We start from the raw sequence: 22,278 nt of genomic DNA, 5'->3' as shown, positions 1-22,278 counted from the left end.
AACTTGTGGGTGGTACAGAAAACAAATGAAAAAATAGAGTATTTATTGGTGAAAACTGAAACTGCACTGAAAGTGGTTTACCAGACACTTTATAAATGCTTTTGTCCTCGCTGTCTGGTGTCTTCTTGTAGGTCTTTTCTGAGTCACAGTTGACCAAAAGGATGGCCCCATGCCCATTAGGACCCCATTTCCAAGAACCCTAAAATATTTTCAAAAAAATGAAAATGTGAATTTTGTGACTTAAAGACTTCAGCAAAATCTTCTGAAAATAATTGCAAGCTGAATAAGCATGTTTGCATCTTGTCTTTACTGACATACAATGGAAATGTGATATTGTGTTGAAGTAGTTCTGTCATGTAAAGCTGAAACATTTTAGATCACCTTTTTAGGGTTGTTTTTCTCCACGATGCCATCTCTATCAGCATCGACATCCAGTGAGAGCTCTGCATAACAGAAAGCTTGTTGATCACACACACTGCTTTTCCAGATACAGGCTCAGATCGCAGTACAGCTATTGTTTAGTTTTTTCATATCACAATCATCATGATATGAAACTCTGGTGAATCGTACATCATGTTTGGATTGTAATGAGCAATAAAATGTACTATTTTACAGACAAAACAACAAGTTCTTAGTAAAATGCATGTTGCGTCATTATAATTTAACTTACCAACAGCTGTCAGATGCACAACTGCTCTCCCTAAGACCTCTTTATTCGCCCCATAGTACTGGACTGACAGCTTTTAAAATAAAAGACATAAGCTGATGATGTGCAGAAATTTAACAGGTATTGATTTTATATTGTTTGATTGTGAGTTGTCCATTGTAAAGCAAATAGGAGTGAGCCCTGGTAATTTCAACAGCTACAATTCAATCATTAACTAAAATACAAATCCTGACAGGAGTTCGGTTTGACAGTATTTTTACCCACAGGTGCAGGAAAACTGAGCAAAAAAATGACTTAATCTGACTAACAGTAAATCTTTTTTGACAGTTAACATGAACTTGAATCATGCTCTTGATAGAGGAAATGCTGAAATCAAGAAATATGACATACTGACTTGTGACATCAGCAATGTCATGCAATTACACAGTTTCCTTTGGGATTAATAGAGTATTCTGATTCAGATTCAATTTTGTGCTACTATACCTTGCTATCATTTTCATGTTGACTGGCATGGTCCCTGCTGATGAGCAGGACTGAGTTTTCAGTGAGAGGGATGGGAGAGAGGTGGGATGTGTCCCGAGGAGTGGGGCTGATGCTGTACTGAACATTGGCAGTGCCTTTCACGGAGAAGAACTTGGAGGTGGGAGGGGCACTCCTGAGAACCAGAAAAAAAGCACAATTTGATGACAGGTGTTTTATACAACACAAACATATTGTATTAAACATGAGGTCCACTTCAAAAAGCGCATATTTTTCTCCATGTACATATGAGGAAGTGCTCTGACGTACACAGACAAGCCACAAGCTTTAGTCACAGTGATATCGGTCTGCTTAGAAACTGACCTGATAAACTGAACAAGTCATATTCTTGTCATTTCTGTAGCTGTTCGTGCTTTTTACACTAATTTTTCTTGAGGCACTAGGAACATGATAATCTTGTATCATACTAGGTTGCAGAGGGGTTTTTTTTAACCCATGTGTCATCTGTTTGTTTAGCAATAGGCGCCATTGAAACAACTGAAAGAGTTGGTCTGGCAAAGCTGAGACCACAACGTAGACAACTTGACGTGGCACAAATGCTGATGTCTTTACAGCAAAAACTTCTTGAAGGTGACATTTACTGAATGGTTTAATAATGCTCTATAACACGATGATGGTTGTAGTAGACATAATTTATTGACTTTGCACTACATAAACTGGCAGCTAGAATATGTCAGAATTCTATTGTTTAACCTGAAGGATGATATTTGTGTGCAGTTCCTGGTGGTGGCAAATCTAATAGTCTTTTGTTTGTGGAAAGAATTAACAGTGTTTCATTGTTGCTGTTAACAGGAGAGACTTTGTTTTCCAAAGAAATGTATGGTGTACATTCTGCCAAATGCCAGCCTACATAACAGAGAGACAAGGGATTACTGACTCGGCAGAGTGGGAGACTGGAATATGGACGGGACCACCTGGGCCTCAAAGGGGTTTTAGAATATCCAAAAACACTTTCTATCAAGAATTATTTTGATTTTAACACTAACTTCTTTTCATTCTATCAGTCCCTATGTAGAGAACACTGACAGAGATACTGGAGACTGATTCCAACGTGTGATTTAAATGTTAATCACCAAGACAGCTCTTGTTTTGTGTACAAATGAATAATGAACTTCAGATGAGTTTTCTAATTCCTGAAATAATGTTTTTGACCAATCATGGCTAACCAACAGTACTACTCTTTTAATGGAGAAGAGAAAGTCTTTTGGCTGTTTGATCACAACCATCACAACCACACTGCCAATAAAAGGTAATGAATAATAACACATGCATTTGATTTATATTATCAATATTGTTTGTAAAAAGGATCTGGGTGGACCACACCTGGATGTGGAAAACAGCTTGCTCTCTGGCCACCCAGCTTTAAAATAAAATCATGACCTCTTTTGGCCAGCAGTCCCTGACTTAATGATGTTAGTAAAATAGGACTAATAATTTAAAGTATAACATACATTATATGGACCACACAGTATTGTGCCGAGCCTCTTAAACTTTGAATGCAGGCATTTTAGTCCCATTGCCACAGGTGTATAAAATCAAGGATCTAGCAATGCAATCCGCCTTTACCAACATTTGTTAAATAATGGGTCGTAGAAGAGCACTGGTACTATAATAGCATGTAAATTCTCTGTAAAATCTCTTCCCTTTTAGATAATCCAGGAGCAGCTGCACCGTTGCAAATTGGACGGTTCAGTTACTACAGAAACTTGGCCACGACGCTACCAAACAGGGCCGCAGGGTGCCAAGACCTATATTACCTGGAAGTCTTCAACGCTCTGCTGACTCAGTAACTACTTCCAAACCTCCTCTGGTATTAACATCAGTACAAAAACTATGTGCCGGGAGCTTAATGGGGGCACATGCCCGAGCAGCTTCTGCAGGTGTAATGTTTAAGTGTCCCAATACTTAGGAACACTTCTGCCCCAACATAGTGTATAGTGCTACTATTCAAAAACACAACCGATAGTATGCCAAAGGTATCATACAATTGAATCAACATTTCACTAAATATTTTAGCAAATAATTAACTTCTCGAACATAGAATACTGCACGGATGTTCTGTTAAATAAAAAATAAAAAAATAAACAACGCCAAAGCAACGCTTGTGAAGCGTGCGTATTTTTAATGACAGTGAAAATACAATCTGCACACAGGATACATATGGACAATCGGCTACGATATTTGATAGAACATTAATATTACCACAAAGCAACGCGTTTGCTTATCAACCCCTAAGCAAGACATTTCACATAACTCAGGTGAGCTTTTTGGCGAAGAATGTATTATAGCGGTTTGAGCAAGACCTACCTGTTCAGGTTGACGTTTAGCTCCGAGCCAACTACGTATAGTACCGTCGTAGTTTTGCCGTAATCTATTCTGAGCGTGCGGGGATGGATCATGACTGTCGTCTTCTCGCACTGTTAGACAGAGACTGACCACAAACGTCCAGCGATTGCTGCGACAGTACAGAGAAGTGAAAGCGCAAACTTCTAAACTGTTTCAGACCAGCGAGACAAATCATCATAAAAGCTGCAGGTACGTTGCTAGGCTTAGGCTTTGTGCGGTGATTGGTCAGTCAAATTCCACTCCGCCCCCTCCAGTGGCCACTTATCCTATGGCAGTTCTTTATTCTTATCTATTGATCTTTCTATTTACCGAGATCTTCTGGAGGAAAGTGGGCTGGCTCTGTGCACATTTCAACTATTAATAATTGAATAGACTGATTTTATATAGTTAACTACTTTTCCTGAGAATTCAAAGCGCTTTATACAGCTTGCCCCATTCACCCATTCATTAAAAGCACTTTTATCCATGCTTTTTAGTGTGAATGCTTGAAAAGCATTCACAGTATTGTTATTCGAATCTTTATTAGTGTGAATGCTTGAAAAGCATTCACAGTATTGTTATTCGAATCTTTATTAGTGTGAATGCTTGAAAAGCATTCACAGTATTGTTATTCTAATCTTTATTAGTGTGAATGCTTGAAAAGCATTCACAGTATTGTTATTCTAATCTTTATTATTATTAGTGTGAATGCTTGAAAAGCATTCACAGTATTGTTATTCGAATCTTTATTATTATTATTATTATATTTTATTCTGTATTCCGTACGTTTTTTGTAATCCTATAACTTCAAAACCGTTCAACTTAGAAAAACCATTCAAACACCGTTAGATTCCTATTCTTTTGGACAACACTGCTTCTATTTTTCATATTTTTAACATTTATATTTCTAATTTTATTCAACTTTATTCAACAAAAATTTATAATGTATTTCAATGGGGAGACCCTTCAAATCCTCATTCAACTTACTCATTTTTAAACTCTTACTACTTCCACATACATTGACATAGAGCCACCATTCAAACTTTAAAACGAAGACAAGACATTCAACTATTCAACTTGTATTTATCTTTTCAATATCTATTATACTTTTTCTTCAGTTCCAGTTTAAGTTTCATGATGTTTTTTCACCCGTTTCAGAGTTTATAATGGGTGTGTATGGGACGGAATGTTGGGGCTAGAGTGAGGCAGCTCAACTGCTAGAGTGAGAGGAGCAAAAAAATTAATCTTAAAATATTTTTTAAAACTGCTGCTGTGTCCACAGCGTTTGCTCTACAGGTATGATTTTACCCTCAAAACGTAGCCATCGCTGTCCTCTTTCATCCAATGTGTTTACTATTGTACTAGGTGTTATGGTTCTTTCATAAATGTCACCAATGCACAGCCTCCTCCCTCCAACTCTTCCATAGACTCTAATGTTAAAATGGCTCAGAAGGTTCGTTTGAAAATCAGAAGAGCATGGTGTCTTTCCACTGTCACCACGTCCATATAATAAGCTCCACAGGCATGAAAACTGAGAATTAGGTAGACTAGACATTGCTGTCGCTCACGGTGAAAGAATTTTGTCAATACGACTTTTACTTTTCATTTGGGAGCGATTTGTTTCGGCCTGACTTTTCTGTTCATTTTAAGCAGCAAAAGTGAGGCGCATGTCTGTGTACGTGTGTATGGAGCCATTGGGTGCGGTCACTATAGCAACCAGGCTCACACCTGCCTGCTTAACGAGCTCTGCCTGCCACTGTACCAAGATTCATCTTAAGCACTTCTCTTTCAACTGCTGCTGTGTCCACAGTGTTACAGCCATCATTTTACCCTCAAATTGTCGCCATTATTGTTCTCTTTCCAACACCGTATCTTTCAAAGCTCAGGCATTTAAACTTTTTAAACTGTGTGGATCAAAGTGGAGGGATCACATTTGAGTCATTCAGTGATTCAAAGAATATGACCTTTTAATATTCATTCAGATGTTTTCTGACTCTAAATGTTCTTTTCTCATTTCTTAGGGTTTTCTAATTTACATTTAAAACATTTTCAGTTTTTTTCCAACTCCTTCTTCTGTGTAACCTTCAGCTTTTAGCAGTTCAGCACCTTTGTTTTCAGGTTAAATTCGTTTTTTTTTTTGTTTTTTTTTTAATCTCATTCAATATTTTTAACTCAAAATTCAGCAATTAATTCATTTCAGTGCATACATTCAGATTCAAGCATTCACACTGCAGTTTCTTCAGAAAATGCACTTTCTAGTTATTGTGTGGATGCCTTAATAGGCATCCACACTATTGAGTTCCTGTTTCTCTTTATTCTTTATTATTCCGGGTGTTTCCGTACACTTTTTGCCGTGGATCTACTTCCACAATTTTTGTGCTATTTTCACCGTTCAAACTCTAAACTGTTCTGCTCTTTCTGCTAATGCCGGCTATGACTTTTGGTGTTTATTACTATTATACTTTTTAAAATATAACACTTTTTTCCTTTAATTTGTCCCATTGAAATGAATGGGAAACTTCCACAATTCTGCTAAAACTTTCTTGTCTTTGAAACTTAACTACTGCCTCATACTTTCACCTAGAAACTTCATTCAAACTTTAAAATGTTCTCAAATGATTTGGCTATTCCTGTATGATTCAGCTTTTTCAGATCTTCTACCGTTTTAATCTTATCCCTCTTTGAGTTTTCAGTTGCAAAATTGTGATTTTTCAGAAAATACATGCGTTGCTATGGTTGCTATGCAATTAACTCAGAGGGGACAGTGAAACTGTTTGAATTTTCTCTTCATGTCCAAACAACTTCTTGCTACTCGCTCAATTTCCACTCAAGCCCCACACATTATACATCAAAACGTAGGTATTTTTGCTGGCTTTCAGAAAATGTCACTATCATTGTTGTGGGACTTATAGATTTTTTGCAAATCTCCTCAGAGTAACACAAAGTCAGAAAACTCTCCATATAAACTCAATGGAGAGTTTGTTCAAAATCACCGCTGGATTTCTCTAATGAGAGGCATTTTCAAATTGTCATATCTCCTTAACAAAGCGAAGTTAAGACATGAGGCTTGTCCCGATATATCTTCAGACACTCCTGATGCTCACAATTCAAGAATTATTTTCTCACCTATTACCGTTCTGAGATGAGTTAGACTTGATTGAGGGGTGGAAATTTGTCCCTCGCTCAGATTTCATCAGATTTCAATCTCTGGAAATGAACCACTTTTTTCTCTCGTCATATCTTTTAGATGGATTTCCACAGAGCCCTGAAAATTTCCATGACTGTTCACCAAAGCCTGCTGTTTCTTACGGTGAAAGAATGATTTTGATGCTCCATATAGATTTAGAGTTACCAAAGGTTGTTTGAGAGCAAGTAAGGCAGTTTTTGCTTCGCCTCTACACAGTTACAGTGTATTACAAGTCATATATCTTTAATAATTTATATTTTATCTCTGAATTATGAAGACCTGAAGATTCCCCCATCTCTTCTGAACAAAACGATGTCTGAATGACCGTTCTAGCCTCTACGGTTAGGGAATTATGGCCATTTGTTCGAGGGGAATCCTGAATGTCAGAAATACACTGAAGAAAACTCACACCTCTCTCTGTCTCTGTGTGTGTAAGGGCTGACTACAGCAGGTGCAGCTAATTTAACTGACCTACATATACCAAGCCCAGACTCTCCACAGCTCCTGTTCCCTTTACTCTCTGTGTATGTGTGTCTGTGTATCAGTATTTCTCCTATGTTTAGGTATTACTCCTCAATCATAGTATTTCTGCTAAAGCAAAGTACTTCTACTACATCTAAGTACTTTTGCCAAATCATAGTATTTCTGCTAAATTATAGTATTTCTGCCAATTCATAGTATTTTTGCAAAATCATGGTATTTGTGCAAAATCATGGTTTTGGGGCCAAATATTTCTGTTATTTTATAATATATGTGCTGAATATATTATATGTGCCAAATCATAGTATTTATCCCAAATTATAGTATTTATGCCAAATTACAGTATTTCTGATAAAACGCAGAAATAGTACCTTTTAGCAGGAATTTCTACCAAAAGATAGTACTTCTGCTAAATCAGAGTATTTCTGCTAAACCAGAGTATTCCTGCCAAATCATAGTATTTGTACTGAAACATGGTACTTCTGCCCAATCATAGTATTTATACCCAATCATAGTATTTCTGCTAAATCATAGCATTTGTGCCAAATCATGGTATTTGTGCAAAAACATAGTATGTCTGCAAAACCATAGTATATCTCTTATGTTATAGTATTACTACTAAGGCATAGTATGTGTGCCAAATCGCAGTATTTATACCAAATCACAGTATTTGTGGTAAAACATAGTATTTCTGCCATATTGTGGTATTTGTGCAAGAACATTGAACTGTTATGTTATAGTATTACTACTAAGTCATAGTATTTCTGCATTGTTATAGTATTTGTACTAAAACGTAGTATCTCTGCCAAGTCATAGAATTACTGCAATTTCATAGTTTTTTTTAGGAAATCTGTTATGTTATAGTATTACTACTAAGTCATAGTATTTCTGCCAAATCACAGTATTTGTGCCAAAGCATCGTATTTGTATGGAGTCATAGTATTTCTTCTAAATCATAGTATTTCAATCAAATCTCAGTAGTTGTTGTTAAAACGCAGTATTATTGCCAAATCATAGTATTTGTACCCAATCATAGTATTTCTGCTAAATCATAGCATTTGTGCCAAATCTCAGTATTTGTGCAAAATCATAGTATGTCTGCAAAACCATAGTATATCTTTTATGTCATAGTATTACTACTAAGGCATAGTATTTCTGCCAAATCATAGTATTTGTACTAAATCATAGTACTTGTGCCAAATCATAGTATTTGTTGCACATCATAGTATTGGAACCAAAACATAGTATTTGTCCCAAAGTATCGTATTTGTATGGAGTAATAGTATTTCTTCTAAATCATAGTATTTCAATTAAATCTCAGTAGTTGTGTTAAAATGCAGTATTATTGCCAAATCATAGTATTTGTACCCAATCATAGTATTTTTGCCAAATCGTGGTATTTGTGCCCAAATAATAATTCTGTTATGTTATAGTATTACTACTAAGTTGTAGCATATCTGTTATGTTATAGTGTATCTGCGGAATATAGTATGTGTGCCAAATCATAGTATTTATACCAAATCACAGTATTTGTGCTAAAACATAGTATTTCTGCCATATTGTGGTATTTGTGCAAGAACATTGAACTGTTATGTTATAGTATTACTACTAAGTCATAGTATTTCTGCGTTGTTATAGTATTTGTGCTAAAACGTAGTATCTCTGCCAAGTCATAGAATTACTGCAATTTAATAGTTTTTTTTAGGAAATCTGTTATGTTATAGTATTACTACTCAGTCATAGTATTTCTGCCAAATCATAGTATTCGTGTGAATTTGTATACTGTAATATCACTGTATTATGTAGTGGCTAAGTAGGGGCTGTTTACTAAGTGCATCAGTGTAAATAGGTCATCTCTTGTGTTGGAGTGCCCTCTTGTGGCGCCTTTTGGGTAGTGCCTTAGTAAACGGGAACCCTGTAAAAAGTGGCATCAGACTGATTTGTAGTGGAGGAATTTGTTACCAGTTTTCTTAATCTTTAATCTGTATGCATGTTGTAATGCATACCCTGTTCTTAATCATAGAAACCACACCATATCACCTCTCCACATCCTCCTACTGTATGCCATACCTCCCTGTACCATCCATCTGACCGCAATAAACTCCACCTGTGGTAATCTAATCCCTGGATGTCAGCCTCTCCTTCTGACCGAGGATAGTTATAGTATTTGAGCCAAATCATAGTATTTGTGCTAAAACATAGTATTTCTTCCAAATCATAGTATTTGTGCCAAAGTATAGTATTTCTTCCAAATCATAGTATAACTGCACAATAAAGGTTCTTGAGCCACATCAGTGTTTGTGCCAAATCTTAGTATTTCTTCTAAATCCTAGTAATTCTGCTCAATGATAGAATTTCTGCTATGCTTTAGTACTTTTTTCCTATATTGTAGTACTTCTGCTAAGTCAAAGTATTTCATGTAAATCATAGTATTTCTACCAAGTCCCAATGTTTCTGCTAAATCATAAATAATGTTTTAGTACAAATTGTATGATTTGGTGGAACTTTCTGTGTTCCAGCACAAATGCTATGATTTGGCAGGAAAAAAATATTATTTAGTATAAATACTAAGTTTTAGCAGAAATGCTATGTTTAAACTTTAAAAAATTCTGCTATTTCTGCTGATGTGTGTTATGACTTTTGACCATTGAAATGAATGGAACACATTATCAATGTGGTCACTGATTTTGCATGATGGGCTGAGCTGTGCTTTACCTCAGTGAGATAAGCATCCGTTCTCAGACTGGGAGGCCTGGGTTCAAATCCAGCTTATGGCAACATTTCTTTCACTTAACAGTTAAACTTTTTTTAAACTCTTTTCAACACAAATTTCATTTTATTCACCCCTTTTCAGCAAAATTTTCAGTTTTTTTAACCCCTTTTCAGCACAAATCCAAACTTTATCAGCTCTTTTTCAGCAAAAACCTCTTTTCAGCAGAATTCTGCTCATTCAACTCTTTTCAGCAAAATTTTCAGTTTTTTCTGCTGTTTTCAGAAAAAAACTCTTTTCAGCAGAATTCTGCTCATTCACCTCTTTTCAGCAGAAATTCTGCTGATGGAACTCTTTTCAGCAGAATTTTCACCCCTTTTTTTTGCCCAAATTCTGCTAGCACAATTGTCAATCTCTCCACCTTTTCTTTGTGAGAAAGTGTTTGGCTCAGTGAGCTAAATAGCTGCCCTTTGATCAGGAGGGCCCGGTTCGAATCCTGCTAAGGGCATCTTTTTTTTTTTGTTTCAACTTTTTCAGCTTTTTTCAGCAGATATCTTCAGCCGTTAAGGCATCCACACTGCATTTTCGCAGGAAATGCAAATTTTTCTAGTTATATTTTATTCTGTATTCCGTACGTTTTTTGTACTCCTACTCCTTCAAAACCGTTCAACTTAGAAAAACCATTCAAACACCATTAGATTCCTCTTCTTTTGGACATGACTGCTTCTATTTTTCATATTTTTAACATTTATATTTTTAATTTTATTCAACTTTATTCAAAAAAAATTTCCCAAAATTTCCCATGTATTTCAATGGGGAGACCCTTCAAATTCTCATTCAACTTACTCATTTTTAAACTCTTACTACTTCCACATACATTGACATAGAGCCACCATTCAAACTTTAAAACGAAGACAAGACATTCAACTATTCAACTTGTATTTATCTTTTCAATATCTATTATACTTTTTCTTCAGTTCCAGTTTAAGTTTCATGATGTTTTTTCACCCGTTTCAGAGTTTATAATGGGTGTGTATGGGACGGAATGTTGGGGCTAGAGTGAGACAGCTCAACTGCTAGAGTGAGAGGAGCAAAAAAATTAATCTTAAAATCTTTTTTAAAACTGCTGCTGTGTCCGCAGCGTTTGCTCTACAGGTATGATTTTACCCTCAAAACGTAGCCATCGCTGTCCTCTTTCATCCAATGTGTTTACTATTGTACTAGGTGTTATGGTTCTTTCATAAATGTCACCAATGCACAGCCTCCTCCCTCCAACTCTTCCATAGACTCTAATGTTAAAATGGCTCAGAAGGTTCGTTTGAAAATCAGAAGAGCATGGTGTCTTTCCACTGTCACCACGTCCATATAATAAACTCCACAGGCATGAAAACTGAGAATTTGGTAGACTAGACATTGCTGTCGCTCACGGTGAAAGAATTTTGTCAATACGACTTTTACTTTTCATTTGGGAACGATTTGTTTCGGCCTGACTTTTCTGTTCATTTTAAGCAGCAAAAGTGAGGTGCATGTCTGTGTCCGTGTGTATGGAGCCATTGGGTGCGGTCACTATAGCAACCAGGCTCACACCTGCCTGCTTAACGAGCTCTCTCTGCCACTCTGCCAAAATTAATCTTAAACACTTCTCTTTCAACTGCTGCTGTGTCCACAGTGTTAAAGCCATCATTTTACCCTCAAAACGTCGCCATCGTTGTTCTTTTTCCAACATCTTGTCTTTCAAAGCTCAGAGATGTAAACTTTTTAAACTGTGTGGGTCCAAGTGGAGGGATCACATTTTAGTCATTCAGTGATTCAAAGAATATGACCTTTTAATATTCTTTCAGATGTTTTCTGACTCTAAATGTTCTTTTCTCATTTCTTAGGTTTTTCTAATTTACAATTAAAACATTTTCAGCTTTTTTCCAACTTCTTCTTCTGTGTAACCTTCAGCTTTTAGCAGTTCAGCACTTTTGTTTTCAGGTTAAATTCGGGTTGTTTTTTTTATCTCATTCAAGATTTTTAACTTAAATTCAGTAATTAATTCATTTCAGTGCATACATTCAGATTCAAGCATTCACACTGCAGTTTCTTCAGAAAATGCACTTTCTAGTTATTAGTGTGAATGCTTGAAAAGCATTCACAGTATTGTTATTCTAATCTTTATTATTAGTGTGAATGCTTGAAAAGCATTCACAGTATTGTTCTTCTAATCTTTATTCTATTTTATTTATTATTCTGTATTCCGTACGTTTTTTGTAATCTATCTCCTTCAAAACCGTTCAACTTAGAAAAACCATTCAAACACCGTTAGATTCCTATTCTTTTGGACATGACTGCTTCTATTTTTCTCATTTCTAACATTTATATTTTTAATTTTATTCAACTTTATTTAACAAAAATTTATAATGTATTTCAATGGAGAGACCCTTCAAATTCTCATTCAAATTCCTCCTCTTTAAACTGTATCTACTTCAACATACGTTCACATAGAGCCTCCATTCAAACTTTAAAACGAAGACAAGACATTCAACTATTCAACTTGTATTTATCTTTTCAATATCTATTATACTTTTTCTTCAGTTCCAGTTTAAGTTTCATGATGTTTTTTCACCCGTTTCAGAGTTTATAATGGGTGTGTATGGGACGGAATGTTGGGGCTAGAGTGAGGCAGCTCAACTGCTAGAGTGAGAGGAGCGAAAAAATTAATCTTAAAATCTTTTTTAAAACTGCTGCTGTGTCCGCAGCGTTTGCTCTACAGGTATGATTTTACCCTCAAAACGTAGCCATGGCTGTCCTCTTTCATCCAATGTGTTTACTATTGTACTAGGTGTTATGGTTCTTTCATAAATGTCACCAATGCACAGCCTCCTCCCTCCAACTCTTCCATAGACTCTAATGTTAAAATGGCTCAGAAGGTTCGTTTGAAAATCAGAAGAGCATGGTGTCTTTCCACTGTCACCACGTCCATATAATAAACTCCACAGACATGAAAACTGAGAATTTGGTAGACTAGACATTGCTGTCGCTCACAGTGAAAGAATTTTGTCAATACGACTTTTACTTTTCATTTGGGAACGATTTGTTTCGGCCTGACTTTTCTGTTCATTTTAAGCAGCAAAAGTGAGGTGCATGTCTGTGTCCGTGTGTATGGAGCCATTGGGTGCGGTCACTATAGCAACCAGGCTCACACCTGCCTGCTTAACGAGCTCTCTCTGCCACTCTGCCAAAATTCATCTTAAACACTTCTCTTTCAACTGCTGCTGTGTCCACAGTGTTAAAGCCATCATTTTACCCTCAAAACGTCGCCATCGTTGTTCTTTTTCCAACATCTTGTCTTTCAAAGCTCAGAGATGTAAACTTTTTAAACTGTGTGGGTCCAAGTGGAGGGATCACATTTTAGTCATTCAGTGATTCAAAGAATATGACCTTTTAATATTCTTTCAGATGTTTTCTGACTCTAAATGTTCTTTTCTCATTTCTTAGGTTTTTCTAATTTACAATTAAAACATTTTCAGCTTTTTTCCAACTTCTTCTTCTGTGTAACCTTCAGCTTTTAGCAGTTCAGCACTTTTGTTTTCAGGTTAAATTCGGGTTTTTTTTTTTTATCTCATTCAAAATTTTTAACTTAAATTCAGTAATTATTTCATTTCAATGCATACATTCAGATTCAAGCATTCACACTGCAGTTTCTTCAGAAAATGCACTTTCTAGTTATTATTATTATTATATTTTATTTTTCCGTACGTTTTTTGTAATCCTATAACTTCAAAACCGTTCAACTTAGAAAAACCATTCAAACACCGTTAGATTCCTATTCTTTTGAACAACACTGCTTCTATTTTTCATATTTTTAACATTTATATTTTTAATTTTATTCAACTTTTTTCAACAAAAATTTATAATGTATTTCAATGGGGAGACCCTTCAAATCCTCATTCAACTTACTCATTTTTAAACTCTTACTACTTCCACATACATTGACATAGAGCCACCATTCAAACTTTAAAACGAAGACAAGACATTCAACTATTCAACTTGTATTTATCTTTTCAATATCTATTATACTTTTTCTTCAGTTCCAGTTTAAGTTTCATGATGTTTTTTCACCCGTTTCAGAGTTTATAATGGGTGTGTATGGGACGGAATGTTGGGGCTAGAGTGAGACAGCTCAACTGCTAGAGTGAGAGGAGCAAAAAAATTAATCTTAAAATCTTTTTTAAAACTGCTGCTGTGTCCACAGCGTTTGCTCTACAGGTATGATTTTACCCTCAAAACGTAGCCATGGCTGTCCTCTTTCATCCAATGTGTTTACTATTGTCCTAGGTGTTATGGTTCTTTCATAAATGTCACCAATGCACAGCCTCCTCCCTCCAACTCTTCCATAGACTCTAATGTTAAAATGGCTCAGAAGGTTCGTTTGAAAATCAGAAGAGCATGGTGTCTTTACACTGTCACCACGTCCATATAATAAACTCCACAGGCATGAAAACTGAGAATTAGGTAGACTAGACATGGCTGTCGCTCACGGTGAAAGAATTTTGTCAATACGACATGTACTTTTCATTTGGGAAGAATTTGTTTGGGCCTGACTTTTCTGTTCATTTTAAGCAGCAAAAGTGAGGTGCATGTCTGTGTCCGTGTGTATGGAGCCATTGGGTGCGGTCACTATAGCAACCAGGCTCACACCTGCCTGCTTAACGAGCTCTCTCTGCCACTCTGCCAAAATTAATCTTAAACACTTCTCTTTCAACTGCTGCTGTGTCCACAGTGTTACAGCCATCATTTTACCCTCAAAACGTCGCCATCGTTGTTCTTTTTCCAACATCTTGTCTTTCAAAGCTCAGAGATGTAAACTTTTTAAACTGTGTGGGTCCAAGTGGAGGGATCACATTTTAGTCATTCAGTGATTCAAAGAATATGACCTTTTAATATTCTTTCAGATGTTTTCTGACTCTAAATGTTCTTTTCTCATTTCTTAGGTTTTTCTAATTTACAATTAAAACATTTTCAGCTTTTTTCCAACTTCTTCTTCTGTGTAACCTTCAGCTTTTAGCAGTTCAGCACTTTTGTTTTCAGGTTAAATTCGGGGTTTTTTTTTTTATCTCATTCAAAATTTTTAACTTAAATTCAGTAATTATTTCATTTCAATGCATACATTCAGATTCAAGCATTCACACTGCAGTTTCTTCAGAAAATGCACTTTCTAGTTATTAGTGTGAATGCTTGAAAAGCATTCACAGTATTGTTCTTCTAATCTTTATTATTATATTTTATTCTGTATTCCGTACGTTTTTTGAAAGCCTACTCCTTCAAAACCGTTCAACTTAGAAAAACCATTCAAACATCGTTAGATTCCTATTATTTTGGACAACATTGCTTCTATTTTTCTCATTTTTAACATTTATATTTTTAATTTTATTCAACTTTATTCAACAAAAATTTCCCATGTATTTCAATGGGGAGACCCTTCAAATTCTCATTCAACTTACTCATTTTGAAACTCTTACTACTTCAACATACGTTCACATAGAGCCACCATTCAAACTTTAAAACGAAGACAAGACATTCAACTATTCAACTTGTATTTATCTTTTCAATATCTATTATACTTTTTCTTCAGTTCCAGTTTAAGTTTCATGATGTTTTTTCACCCGTTTCAGAGTTTATAATGGGTGTGTATGGGACGGAATGTTGGGGCTAGAGTGAGGCAGCTCAACTGCTAGAGTGAGAGGAGCAAAAAAATTAATCTTAAAATCTTTTTTAAAACTGCTGCTGTGTCCTCAGCGTTTGCTCTACAGGTATGATTTTACCCTCAAAACGTAGCCATGGCTGTCCTCTTTCATCCAATGTGTTTACTATTGTCCTAGGTGTTACGGTTCTTTCATAAATGTCACCAATGCACAGCCTCCTCCTTCCAACTCTTCCATAGACTCTAATGTTAAAATGGCTCAGAAGGTTCGTTTGAAAATCAGAAGAGCATGGTGTCTTTCCACTGTCACCACGTCCATATAATAAACTCCACAGGCATGAAAACTGAGAATTCAGTAGACTAGACATTGCTGTCGCTCACGGTGAAAGAATTTTGTCAATACGACTTTTACTTTTCATTTGGGAACGATTTGTTTCGGCCTGACTTTTCTGTTCATTTTAAGCAGCAAAAGTGAGGCGCATGTCTGTGTACGTGTGTATGGAGCCATTGGGTGCGGTCACTATAGCAACCAGGCTCACACCTGCCTGCTTAACGAGCTCTGCCTGCCACTGTACCAAGATTCATCTTAAGCACTTCTCTTTCAACTGCTGCTGTGTCCACAGTGTTACAGCCATCATTTTACCCTCAAATTGTCGCCATTATTGTTCTCTTTCCAACACCGTATCTTTCAAAGCTCAGGCATTTAAACTTTTTAAACTGTGTGGATCAAAGTGGAGGGATCACATTTGAGTCATTCAGTGATTCAAAGAATATGACCTTTTAATATTCATTCAGATGTTTTCTGACTCTAAATGTTCTTTTCTCATTTCTTAGGGTTTTCTAATTTACATTTAAAACATTTTCAGTTTTTTTCCAACTCCTCCTTCTGTGTAACCTTCAGCTTTTAGCAGTTCAGCACCTTTGTTTTCAGGTTAAATTCGTTTTTTTTTTTGTTTTTTTTTTAATCGCATTCAATATTTTTATCTCAAAATTCAGCAATTAATTCATTTCAGTGCATACATTCAGATTCAAGCATTCACACTGCAGTTTCTTCAGAAAATGCACTTTCTAGTTAGTGTGAATGCTTGAAAAGCATTCACAGTATTGTTATTCGAATCTTTATTAGTGTGAATGCTTGAAAAGCATTCACAGTATTGTTCTTCTAATCTTTATTATTATATTTTCTTTTTCCGTACGTTTTTTGAAAGCCTTCTCCTTCAAAACCGTTCAACTTAGAAAAACCATTCAAACATCGTTAGATTCCTATTATTTTGGACATGACTGCTTCTATTTTTCTCATTTTTAACATTTATATTTTTAATTTTATTCAACTTTATTCAACAAAAATTTCCCATGTATTTCAATGGGGAGACCCTTCAAATTCTCATTCAATTTACTCATTTTTAAACTCTTACTACTTCCACATACATTGACATAGAGCCACCATTCAAACTTTAAAACGAAGACAAGACATTCAACTATTCAACTTGTATTTATCTTTTCAATATCTATTATACTTTTTCTTCAGTTCCAGTTTAAGTTTCATGATGTTTTTTCAGCCGTTTCAGAGTTTATAATGGGTGTGTATGGGACGGAATGTTGGGGCTAGAGTGAGGCAGCTCAACTGCTAGAGTGAGAGGAGCAAAAAAATTAATCTTAAAATCTTTTTTAAAACTGCTGCTGTGTCCGCAGCGTTTGCTCTACAGGTATGATTTTACCCTCAAAACGTAGCCATGGCTGTCCTCTTTCATCCAATGTGTTTACTATTGTCCTAGGTGTTACGGTTCTTTCATAAATGTCACCAATGCACAGCCTCCTCCTTCCAACTCTTCCATAGACTCTAATGTTAAAATGGCTCAGAAGGTTCGTTTGAAAATCAGAAGAGCATGGTGTCTTTCCACTGTCACCACGTCCATATAATAAACTCCACAGACATGAAAACTGAGAATTCAGTAGACTAGACATTGCTGTCACTCACGGTGAAAGAATTTTGTCAATACGACTTTTACTTTTCATTTGGGAACGATTTGTTTCGGCCTGACTTTTCTGTTCATTTTAAGCAGCAAAAGTGAGGCGCATGTCTGTGTACGTGTGTATGGAGCCATTGGGTGCGGTCACTATAGCAACCAGGCTCACACCTGCCTGCTTAACGAGCTCTGCCTGCCACTGTACCAAGATTCATCTTAAGCACTTCTCTTTCAACTGCTGCTGTGTCCACAGTGTTACAGCCATCATTTTACCCTCAAATTGTCGCCATTATTGTTCTCTTTCCAACATCTTGTCTTTCAAAGCTCAGAGATGTAAACTTTTTAAACTGTGTGGGTCCAAGTGGAGGGATCACATTTTCTTCATTCAGTGATTCAAAGAATATGACCTTTTAATATTCTTTCAGATGTTTTCTGACTCTAAATGTTCTTTTCTCATTTCTTAGGTTTTTCTAATTTACAATTAAAACATTTTCAGCTTTTTTCCAACTTCTTCTTCTGTGTAACCTTCAGCTTTTAGCAGTTCAGCACTTTTGTTTTCAGGTTAAATTCGGGTTTTGTTTTTTTTTTTATCTCATTCAATATTTTTAACTCAAAATTCAGTAATTAATTCATTTCAGTGCATACATTCAGATTCAAGCATTCACACTGCAGTTTCTTCAGAAAATGCACTTTCTAGTTATTATTCTATTTTATTATTATCTATTCCGTACGTTTTTTGAAAGCCTACTCCTTCAAAACCGTTCAACTTAGAAAAACCATTCAAACACCGTTAGATTCCTATTCTTTTGGACAACATTGCTTCTATTTTTCTCATTTTTAACATTTATATTTTTAATTTTATTCAACTTTTTTCAACAAAAATTTCCCATGTATTTCAATGGGGAGACCCTTCAAATTCTCATTCAATTTACTCATTTTTAAACTCTTACTACTTCCACATACATTGACATAGAGCCACCATTCAAACTTTAAAACGAAGACAAGACATTCAACTATTCAACTTGTATTTATCTTTTCAATATCTATTATACTTTTTCTTCAGTTCCAGTTTAAGTTTCATGATGTTTTTTCACCCGTTTCAGAGTTTATAATGGGTGTGTATGGGACGGAATGTTGGGGCTAGAGTGAGGCAGCTCAACTGCTAGAGTGAGAGGAGCAAAAAAATTAATCTTAAAATCTTTTTTAAAACTGCTGCTGTGTCCGCAGCGTTTGCTCTACAGGTATGATTTTACCCTCAAAACGTAGCCATCGCTGTCCTCTTTCATCCAATGTGTTTACTATTGTCCTAGGTGTTATGGTTCTTTCGTAAATGTCACCAATGCACAGCCTCCTCCCTCCAACTCTTCCATAGACTCTAATGTTAAAATGGCTCAGAAGGTTCGTTTGAAAATCAGAAGAGCATGGTGTTTTTCCACTGTCACCACGTCCATATAATAAACTCCACAGGCATGAAAACTGAGAATTCAGTAGACTAGACATTGCTGTCGCTCACGGTGAAAGAATTTTGTCAACACGACATGTACTTTTCATTTGGGAAGAATTTGTTTCGGCCTGACTTTTCTGTTCATTTTAAGCAGCAAAAGTGAGGCGCATGTCTGTGTCGTGTGTATGGAGCCATTGGGTGCAGTTACTATAGCAACCAGGCTCACACCTGCCTGCTTAACGAGCTCTCTCTCACTCTGCCAAGGTTAAACCTAAAAATGTTAGATTGTAGTAAGATTAACTTTTTCAATAGTACAATAAGACAGATTTGACAGGGTTTTGCCACAGATTAATAGTTTGTCACTAGTTAGTATATGCCAACTAAGTAGAGCATTGTGATTGGCACAAAGGTTTTTCAGATCTGGGCAGTTGGAGTCAGTTGATGACTTCAAAATCATCCTTTCTGACTGGATAATTAAAGCTCTCAGCATCTATTGGTCTGTAGTTAATTTCCCCACCTTTTAACTAACGTTTAACTAATCTAATCTCATTTAATGTTTCTGTTTATAGTCTGTATAGTTTATCTCCCCACGAATACACTCAAAGTAGTCTTAAAATAAAACCCACAAAACAGTTCAAGATTTAATACCTTTTATTTGCTCATTTAATGCCAGTTGCCCTGTTTTTCTGTATGTCACTCATTCGCTTATACTTGGGCAAAAAGTACCAATTTGTACACTAGTATAGTGTATTTTTTCCCTCTATCTCTCTATGTCTGTCACACACAGAGACCAACACACAGACATGTATATGCTCATTATTGCTGTTCAAACTGATGGTCAAATTTCCAAGCACCACCTGAACGCCTCATCTGTTTTTAACCTATCACTGGACCAACTGTCGTCATTCCGCTTCGCTCTCTGCTGTGGTAAGTACAGTACACTCAGTACTGCAGTGTTTTATTTTTATGATGGAAAAAATACATGTTTGACATTTAAACTCACATATCAAGTCCAACAGAGTTAAAAAGAATTCAAAGAAGAAAGAAAAAAGAATAACCTTCGCTATCATTTATATACGTTTATGATGTTTTGCTGTTAGCAGCAGTGCTAACGCTAGCTTCGATGCTAATGCTAGCAACAATGCTAACGCTAGCTATAGTGCTAACACTAGCCTTAGCACTTGTTAACTGACAAAAATAATATTCCTGTGATATTTCTTGCCGGTCAGTGAGACAAAAGTAAGAAATGAGCTTTATTATTGCCATTGTGGCTCAGTTTTAACAGTAAGAGTGCTAGCGCTAGTAGCATTGCTAACGCTAGCTGCAATGCTAACGCTAGCTGCAATGCTAACGCTAGCTGCATTGCTAACACTAACTGAAGTGCTAATGCTAGCCGGAATGCTAGCGCTAGCAGCAATGCTAAGGCTAGTAACAGTCTAACAGTAGCCTTACATAAGTGGCAATACTTCAGTTAATTAGTTTGAATTGTAAAATGGCTGCTGTATCAGTTGGTGTGCTATATTACTCTATAATTACCCTGCTGACTATAAGTTCAGTGTATCATGTCGTGTGGGCTTTGTATTTCTGTTAGTCTGATAACACTGTACAGACAACTAACGTATTATTTCTCGTGTTACACTTTCAGGAACCTGACTGACACTGTGCTTTGCCTGGTAGGTGTGCACATACTGTAAGAGAAGTAGACCAAAATAATAAAATAATCTGACTAATATAAGATGTAAAGTGATGGGTTCAAACTTTGTGCTAGACCTTTTAAACACAATTTTATAATAAATACACATAAGTGCAGCTTAACAATTGGGCTAAAATATTTTTTTCGTACATTTTTGTAGTCACACTACATGTGATTAATTAATGATTCACTCAATCATATTTGTATTTAAAAATATTATTGCTGAATTTAATTAAATATTTATTCTTTTAAAAAGTGCCCAATTATGCAACTTTTTGCACATGGCAGCCGACAACAGTTTAGCTTGAATATTTGTTTTGTCCTTTTTCAGTAGTCACAATTAGTTCATACAATTACCATGTGATATAATTTTAATAAAATAATTTTTTTCTTGTTTTTTGTTCACAGTGTGCAGAAGAAGAACAAGGACCAGATCTCCAGTCTTCTCTCTCACATCCCAACCCCCCAACCCCTCTATCCTCTGTCCTGCTCCACCTATTGTCTCTGCCTTCTTTCCATCTGTATTTCACTCTGTGGTTTGTGAGAAATTTTGCCAAACCAACAATCCTTTTGCGGTTTGATTTAAAGCCGTGTCTCTCCTGCTCTGTCTGTTCTCTCTGCTAAATTTTCTCTCTACCTGTTTTTCACTCTTGGCTTGCTGCTGAAAAACGCCAAGCCAACAAAGCAATAAAGAGTGCATATTTTGCCTCAACCTATGAACAAACTGAACAAACAAAGAAAAATCTGCGGTTTGATTTAAAGCCGTGTCTCTCCTGCTCTGTCTGTTCTCACTGCTAAATTTTCTCTCTACCTGTTTTTCACTCTTGGCTTGCTGCTGAAAAACGCCAAGCCATTAAAGCAATAAAGAGTGCATATATTGCCTCTACCTGAGAACAAACTGAACAAACAAAGAAAACTAATTCACGGTTTGATTGTGATTTCCCAGCCGTGTCTCTCCTGCTCTGCCTGTTCTCTCTTCTAAATTTTCTCTCTACCTGTTTTTCACTCTTGGCTTGCTGCTAAGTTGTGCCAAGCCAATAAAGAGAGTGCATAATATTCTCTCAACTGAAGAACAAACTGTCAAACGAAAGACATCTGTTTAAGACAAATAAAAACTGAAATATAAAAACAAAGACAACATCTCCTGGTGTGTGCCACTCTTGTGAACATATTTTCTAAAGACTAAGAAACACTTGCAGGTGTGTGAAAATGCCAAGGAAGCAGAAAAAGTCACAAGCTGCAAAACAACGCTGGAAAAAGTTTCATGAGTTTCACAGTGTACCAACATGTGAACAAGCTGAGTTTGATTTTCCTCAGAGCTCTGCAGAAGACAGTGTGTCTACAAAGACCAATTCTGACAGTGTCAAACAGGCAGGTCAACATGTTCCTGCACATGTACAACAGGTATCTTATGCTGATGCTGTAAAGAGTGGACTGCAGCATGAATTTAATGAACAACATGAGGTGTCATGTGACCCACAGGTGGGTTATGCTGATTTTTTGAAAAGAGGCTGTCACAGTGATGTGGCAGGACCATCTCATGCAGAAAGACTGAACCTTGAAAACCAGCCCTCTGTTA

At 36.2% G+C, this 22,278-nt stretch overlaps 1 protein-coding gene across 3 annotated transcripts in view; it reads right to left on the bottom strand.

Annotated features, from left to right (window-relative positions):
* padi2 (peptidyl arginine deiminase, type II) overlaps nt 1–22,278 on the bottom strand; it is a 45,864-nt gene that overhangs the window by 6,100 nt on the left and 17,486 nt on the right. For 2 of the 3 annotated variants that reach the window (XM_024802499.2, XM_076884258.1), the window contains exons 2-5: nt 1,151–1,322; nt 671–740; nt 382–443; nt 82–199 (exon numbers count right to left, since the gene is read on the bottom strand). In XM_024802499.2, the coding sequence (XP_024658267.2) occupies nt 82–199; nt 382–443; nt 671–740; nt 1,151–1,322 (422 nt within the window). Of the gene's footprint in view, nt 1–81; nt 200–381; nt 444–670; nt 741–1,150; nt 1,323–3,514; nt 3,745–22,278 lie in introns of those variants that run through there. The other variant, XM_024802500.2, reaches the window with a different exon arrangement.

Source organism: Maylandia zebra, linkage group LG5, assembly GCF_041146795.1.
Source record: "Maylandia zebra isolate NMK-2024a linkage group LG5, Mzebra_GT3a, whole genome shotgun sequence".
In the NCBI taxonomy this organism is placed as follows: domain Eukaryota; kingdom Metazoa; phylum Chordata; class Actinopteri; order Cichliformes; family Cichlidae; genus Maylandia; species Maylandia zebra.
This window is presented reverse-complemented; position numbering and strand designations above follow the sequence as displayed.